The sequence below is a fragment of the Chroicocephalus ridibundus genome, chromosome 14, assembly GCF_963924245.1.
Source record: "Chroicocephalus ridibundus chromosome 14, bChrRid1.1, whole genome shotgun sequence".
In the NCBI taxonomy this organism is placed as follows: Eukaryota; Metazoa; Chordata; class Aves; order Charadriiformes; family Laridae; genus Chroicocephalus; species Chroicocephalus ridibundus.
Genome location: NC_086297.1, coordinates 10,059,180 through 10,066,515, shown reverse-complemented (window position 1 = coordinate 10,066,515; position 7,336 = coordinate 10,059,180). Strand labels below are relative to the sequence as shown.

Here is a 7,336-nt window from a genome sequence, read left to right as displayed (position 1 = left end):
GCAAAATCATCTCCTGTGAACAGGACAAGTGATCTCACTAATGAGGAACTTTTGCTTTTGTAATTGAGACTATTAAGGACTTCAGATAGCACAGCTTTGCCCATCGGAGATCGCATCTCCCCGCCCCCTCCTCTCCCTCTGTCCTTTCCTCTTAGACTTGTCAGCGCAGGTCTGGTCCCTCAGGCTGGCTGTTGCAGTTTGTTGATAGATGCCCTGAGAATAACAACATCAGAGTTCCTGATTCCTCCTTGGAGGAGGGCAGAAACACTTCTCCAGGGCAGATGATGCTCCCCCACGTGGGTGCTCATGTGTTTGGGGTCAGCACATTAGGGGATGCTGAGTGTTCCCTGGCTGTGGCACTGTCACGGGAAGCCCATCTCGTTAACGTGAACTGTGGTGTAACTCTGCTACAGACACCTGTGTGAATGGAGAATCAAGCCCAGTGCACGCATGCGAGTAAAGAATAGACATGAATACAACCAAAACCAGGACAAACACCCCTGGATATGCCTCATCCAAGTTGTCCAGTCCTACCCCAAATTCAAACTGGATTGCAAGTCACAAACATCAGCTGCTTTGTCTTTATTTCACTGTTTTCAGTCCTTATACAACTACAATTTTAGCATTACTGCTAAAGAAAAGAAAGAGCAAACTACAGCCATTCACGGGATAACATAATTTTAAACTCTGTGAGACAGCTGATAAGATTAAAAACCATGGCCCTATTTATAGGCTGTCGTTATTGATGGCTACTTGAGGAGACATACACTATAAAATAGAAAGATAAAAAGCAAAAGGCTATTTAGGTAGATGTGCAGCCGAATGTTGCTAGCATCAAATCAGTGGCACATAAGAAAATAAGAACGGACATATGGCACAGCCTCTGGACTAAATGTGTGCACGTTATGGATCTGCTAAGGCTTTGCCTTTACAAGGTACACTTTAAATCAAAGCAACATTGAAGTCAATATTGATTGCTCTCGGAGATGTATTTTACCTTCAGGCACTGCTGTTTCCCAAAGGAGCGTGAGCAAGAACGTATGTCTCTGTGCAGTGCTGACTGCTCGTGGACAGGGATCGCCCTGAAATCCTCTGAAACCGATTCCTCCTTTGGAAGTACCCACTGCTGCTGCTAAGGGACCGCTGTCTGTTCTTCAGGTACTCCCGGTAGTTTTTGGTGAGCAGGGTGTAGAGGAAAGGGTTGATACAGCTGTTGCTATAGGTCAGACAGGTTGTCAGATAATTAATGTTCTTCATCACCTTGGGAGATAAAGGGAAGGATTCATAATACTGGAAGAGGAGCTGCCATATCCAGAAAGGCAAGAAGCAAGCCCAGAACACCAGCACTATTGTGAAGATTAAATAGAGCACCTTTTGATTCGGCAGCCGCTTGGTCTGCTTGAAGGATGCTGTTTGCGACACCCAGTAAATCTTAGCTAATCGGATGTAAAGGTAGCCAATGATTACCCCCGGGCCCACAATGCTGGTACCGAAGAGGATGGTGAGATAGACTTTGTAGGACAGCTTGCTCCAAGTGGGCAGGCAGATGCTTTTGTTGTCCCTTTGCACCAGCTGGATCATGATGAGCATGGGAAGAGTGAGCAGCAGCGATACCAGCCAGATGACAACAGCAATGGCCTTTCGGTAACTCTTGGACCTCTTCACTGTGTCCAGGGGCTTCAGCACAGCAAAGTAGCGCTCCGTGCTCATGACTGTGAGGGTGAAGATGCTGGCGTGCATGGTGAGGAAGTCCAGACTGAACAGGATGCGGCAGCCAATGTCCCCAAAGTACCATTTCTGAATGAAGTAGGTCCCAACAATGAAGGGGATGGTTAGAAGGTAGAGCAGGTCTGCCAGGGCAAGGTTGATGATGTAAATATACATGGAGGCAGATGACCGCAAATAATGGCACATCACCAGCAAGGTGTAGACGTTGCCTGTCACCCCGATCACGCACATGAGGGAGAGGATCGTCCCGATGGTGCAGATGGCGATCATGTCCTCCATGGAACTGGAGGCTGGCATGCCGTCTCCGGTGGCATTGATGGAGGCGTTGGGTCTGATTCTGAACAGGCTGCCCTCACTTGTGTCTGTCACCATGTAGGGGGTTGCAGAAAAATGGCTCTCCAGTTCGTCGGTTAGGGACATCCTCCTGGCCTTTTAACGCCAGAGGCTTTGTTCATGCCACAGGGGTCTGAAGATCTGTTCTTTCTGCTCTGAGAAATGCCTCTGCTGGGAGATGGTGAACCATTTCTTAGCGGGGTCTCATCCAAGGAAGATCTGCATTCTCCACTAGAGGAAAGACATCAGAAACCAACATATTAGAAATCTGACAGAGCAACACAAATTATTATTGAGAAGTTACCTGTCCCTGAGTATGTATCTGCACTGTCTGCATGTACCAAAGTTCTTCTGCACAGAGGCCACTCGTGTAGGATTCATGCTATCATTACAAGAGCACAGCTTTGAGGAATGACATGTTTTAGTGCGTCCGTGGAAGAAACAAAAGAGTTTGTGTGGATTACTGGAACCACTTGCTGCAAATCCTTGTAGTTAGTTTGGGGTTAGGGAAAAAAGCGTCCTTCCTAAATTCATAACCACAGCTTGCAGACCTGTCAGCACGATTGCTTAAACCTCTTTGCTAAGCTCTTAACTCTGAAGGAGTAAAAGACCCCAAAAAAGTGAAAACAAACTTTGTATTTACCACTTGCAGACCAATTGTCATCTATTTTGTGTACGTGATACACTCAAAGTCCTGTCCAAGCATTTCTGCGTTTTTTTTCACGGAGCAACTTTCCTTGAATGAGAAGCTCCGGCTATGTCCTAACTGCAGTTTCAAATTGTAGTTGAGTGAAGGAGAAAAAAGGCATTTTCTATCTATAGAGCAAGTTGTAGGTTGCACTGCGGGTTTTATATGTCTGTAAAATCAGGTTTTTTCGTGCTGTCTGTCAAGAGCAATCCCACAGATTTTCACCTGTCCGTGGATAGATACATTTCAGACAGACCTGTCTGTGAACCTGTCCAGGCAGCCTCATGCAGCGAGGTGTGAGATTGCTCTGCGGCGTGTTAGGCAGGTAGTCACTCTTTGTACGTGGGAGCTTTCGGTGAGCTCAAGCTCAATGCTGTACAAATCATGACCCTGTTGCTTTGAATTATACCAGCTCTGGGTGTCGGCAAAGGGAGATCAAACCTACCTGAGAGAAACACTGAAGAGGCAGATAAAATTTCCAAATGTTAAGGCATACCAAAAGCCTGTGCCAACTGAAAGGTCAGTGCACACAGAAGTGCGTTCACGCTGTGTATTTTGTGGAGCTCAAACTGTCTCTTTGTTTGGAAAACGTTGTGAGAGGGGGTGCTGGGCTCAGCAGGCAGAGACTTCCCTCTGCCTCGTTCCACTGGGCAGGTTGTTTTATCCTGGGAATTTGCTAAGTTTTGCAGGTTTTCCCAGTGAGTTCGGCGTCCCTTTACCTCCACACCAGCTGTGACTCCTTTGCCCTTTTCCTCCCACTTACTCCTTGGCATCAGGATTACAGCCCCAGGCCCTCCTCCCACTGCCCTTGTGTCAAAGACCCTGGCAGCGACCTCTATAGCACTAGAGGGTGGACAGTGTTCATCCTCTTCGTGACTTGCCCTCATCTTCTCTTCCTCCCATTACCACCTGCTGTGGGTGATCGGTGCTATGGAGATGTCATGCAAAAAATCCGCATAAAAGAACGCAGTCCAGTGCAGAGGGAGACTTCTCCTCGCCTAACAACTGGGATAGGAGTGCAAAAAAAGAAGAGAAAATACACAGAGCCCATCTGCCATCCAAGCCCCTTAGGTACAGGCATCCGAGGGGGAGAGATGAAGCGTGGTCCTGCAGTGGTCAGTGCTCCTTTGGGATGTCATTCCTTCGGGCTGGTCTGCAGCAGCTTCACCAGCATCCTCGACCATTTCTAGGACCTTGCAAACCCAAATCCCAAATCTGCCTCCTCCCTCCCCTGCTGTGCTGTGCGGTCCTGTCCAGGCACCAGCTTGCTCCCTCATCTTCTGCTTTATCGATGTTCACATACGAGCTGTGCTGGCAGCAAAAGTGTCACACATGAAGGAGATGCGGGTGCTCGGGGAGCTCTGCCTGCTCCTCTGCCGCACGAGTGCTGGCACGTTGGTTGGAAATGAATGGCTCTGCATGGGATGCTCCAGCTAAGCCCAGAGATGGTCACACACGCAGCTAGCAAGCTCAGTTGGATTTGCGATAGCTCATTTTCAGGAGCATGTTTCCATGGCCCAGGTGCTGTTTTCTTGCAGCTGCCTCACTTTGTGTTCCGGGCACTTGTAGCAGGTCTGTGCCTCTGCGCGTCCGTGCGGTTCCCTGGCGTGACAGCTCCTGCTGGGGACTGCTCAGCACACCGTGACTGCCTGCTCTGCTCCTCTGCCACCCAACCTGCCTTTGGCTTCATTCATAAAATTGCTACAGCACTAATTCAATTCGGACGCTTCACCTGTCTCCAGACAGAGCCCACAGCTAGGCAAGTCCTCACTCCTAGAGGAGGAAAATTATGCAAACTGGGGAAACCTTGCATAATTTTAAAGTGACTGTCATTGCTGCACTCGTACAGAAATGCACACACTCACACATATGCACAGACACACATACAATAGAGAGCTTGTTATTCCAAGCAGCTGTTCAAGCATCTTACGGTCTAAGCAATTTTCTCAGCCAATCCTGCCTTTCCCTCTGCATTATCATCACACAGGAGTACCATGCACATTCATCAGTAGCTACAGACATAAATGAATTCCTCCTGCTCAAACCTTGCTTTTAAATCCAGTAGATGACGTTTCCTACAAGAAATAAAATAAAAAGGAATCTGGTAGTATTAAAGCTGAAACTTAAAAAAGGAGAAAAAAAGAAAACCAGAGAATCCTCCTTCCTGGGCAGACAGCGAGAGATCCCTGTGCTCCGTCGCATCTGGAAAGGCAGCGGCAGGAAGGGAGCGTGCTACCTAGCCAAGTATGTTTGAAATCTGTGCGCTCTTAATACTCTCATTCTCCTCCCTTCACTCACGCCTGCTATTTCTGTTACTCAGTGACGTTAGGCATAGCGTGGTTTTGACTGCAGCCAGCAAAGAGCCTTTTTAAAGCAGCAGCATTTTGATAGCCATGGCTTGTTTAGCTGGCTCCCCCCGCCTGGCCGTGAGCCACTGGGGATGGGAGATGTCATGGCTGTTTTCATCCCAGGACCAGTGATAGGAAAAGCCATCCCAGCCCTCTTTACATCGCACTGGAGAGCTCAAATGCCTAACGTCGCCTGAGCAAAAGCATTGTGTCAGGGGAGAGTGGTCGGGCCAGGGAGGGTTAAATTCCTGCGGGAGGGTCGGCTGCCCAGGGAAACGGCAGAGCTCCTCGATTCTGAGATCAATTCCAAAGTGAAGCCAAAGTTTATTTGGGTTGGAGGGCGTATTAACAGACGAATCTGTGTGGTGGTATCACGCACCACGGCATCTGAGATATTTCAGGCTGGCGGTAACAAAATGTTATCCAGGTTGTTTGGGGTTCGGCTGGTTGCCTTTCCCCAGCCATACTCAAGGAGGGTAAAGAAGGAGTGAGAGCAACCAGGCACCTAGAAAAAAAGCGTGTGAGGAAAGGGCTGGCGCTGGGAAATGCCGAAGCTAAATTCAGGATTATTTTGTTAGCAGTTGAATACTGTGCTGGTTGCTTGCACACGATGGGATTGCTCTTCCTCCCGTTCCCCTGCTTTAGCTATGTGGACTGCAGGGAATTGCTCCTGATTTATGCCAGTGGGAAGTGAGGAGCACCCACCTCTCCCGGGGTGTCTCCTGCTGGACATGGGTGTGTGGGAGGTGCCTGTCTGGCCCGTTGCTTGCTTCACTGGTTTGCATCTGGGCAGCCATAGCAATTAGGTGATGCTTCCCAGCATGGAGCTTCTGGGAGGTGGCAGTACCTGGCACTTCCCGGCTCATCCCTCCTGCATCACTGTTACTAACTGAGAGCCGTTTCCTCCTCTAACTCGTTCCATGGTTACTTATATCATTTCTCCTTTGTTCTCATCTGTGCTTTCAGATGCATCTTGTGTCTAAGGTTTTGCCTTCCTGCAGTGTGAGCCCAGTTTCCCTCGAGCTGCACAGTGTGACTGCGGTGGCACCTGCAAGACTTGGTGGGCACCAGCTGTGTCTGTCCCTGCAACGGGGCAGCTGATGTGCAAAGCAGGGTCCCTCTTATGTATGAGCTTTTGAGTGTGGTGAGGACTTGGGCAAATCCTCATGTGGAGGCTTAATTTTTGCAATGAAAATAGATTTTTACGTTAGCAGCTCTAACCAGGGCTGGTTGAGCTCTAAAACCTCAGCCCAAACACCCTCAAATGTATGAGGTGTTTTGCTCTAAAGGTGTTTTTTTTTTTCTAAATCTGTATTTTGTGGCTGGCCCCTAGAAATCTTTGGAAAGGTGTGGGCTGGAAGCTGCTTCTCACGCTCCAGCGAGTGGCGGTGGTCCCTTGGTGAATACTGAAGGTGAAGCCCTTGGCAAAATGCTTTGTTTGCGGGTGATCCACTGGGTCACTTGTGTGACAGTCTCCTCTTCCCATACAGAGCATGGACAACCTGCTGCTGTCCTTGAATCCCCTGCTGCTGTCTGCGTGCAGCTCAAAGGGCACATTGGCAGAAGCCCAGTGCGGATGCAGTGATGCTGACTGGGGAGGTGGGTGCCTCTGCTGGGCATGGCTCGTCCATGCTGCTTCAGTCTCCAGCGCTTGGTAGGCGTGTGCAGGTCTCTCTCCAGGTGCCTACACTGGAACTGTCGCGGTCTGTCACTCCTCTGTCACTGAGGTGGCAGTTGGGTTGGTATCGGCCCATGCCAGGGAAAGGAAGGAGGAATGGGATGGGGGAAGGTTTCTAGGCAACCCATCACTTTTCCTGGAGCTCTTGATCCCAACCTGGTACTGCCTTTTTTGGTGCTTAAGCCTTTTGAAAAACGTTATACCAGTGTGTTTGTTTATCAGGAAATCTCAGTGCCCACAGGGCTGCCATGGGGGGAAGTTGGACAGGTCTGTGTCCTGCTGGAGTCGTTAGAGGAGCTGTTTGGAGAGGCGTTCAAGAGCAGCATGGACAGTGTCAGATTCACGGCCCTGGCTCAGAGGGTTGATTGTGGCTATAGTTTTGCTCCTTCTGTTCCCCTGATTTTCCCCATCAGTAAAACAGAGATCATTGAGCTCACTTGTCTCCCGGTGCCGAGTTTCAGGGTTTTTCACATTTGTCAGATGCTATTAGAGCTATAGACAGGAGTTCCAGCCCACACGATTTGCAACAGGACTAGGAACTGCACAGTCAATATCGGCTGA

The 7,336-nt window shown here is 49.3% G+C and overlaps 1 protein-coding gene across 3 annotated transcripts; it reads right to left on the bottom strand.

Annotated features, from left to right (window-relative positions):
• Positions 1 to 581: 581 nt before the first annotated feature.
• Positions 582 to 5,002, bottom strand: LOC134523534 (urotensin-2 receptor-like). 3 transcript variants are annotated; one of them, XM_063352522.1, is made up of 2 exons: positions 4,795 to 5,002; positions 582 to 2,292 (listed from the first exon to the last, which is right to left on the bottom strand). In XM_063352522.1, exon 2 carries the CDS (start codon positions 2,146 to 2,148, stop codon positions 1,000 to 1,002), a length of 1,149 nt encoding a protein of 382 aa, XP_063208592.1. In that variant the 5' UTR covers positions 2,149 to 2,292; positions 4,795 to 5,002; the 3' UTR covers positions 582 to 999. The 3 variants fall into 3 exon arrangements, with proteins under 3 accessions (XP_063208592.1, XP_063208594.1, XP_063208593.1); XM_063352524.1 differs by having other exon boundaries at positions 4,898 to 4,988; XM_063352523.1 differs by lacking the exon at positions 4,795 to 5,002 and adding an exon at positions 3,195 to 4,768.
• Positions 5,003 to 7,336: the final 2,334 nt, after the last annotated feature.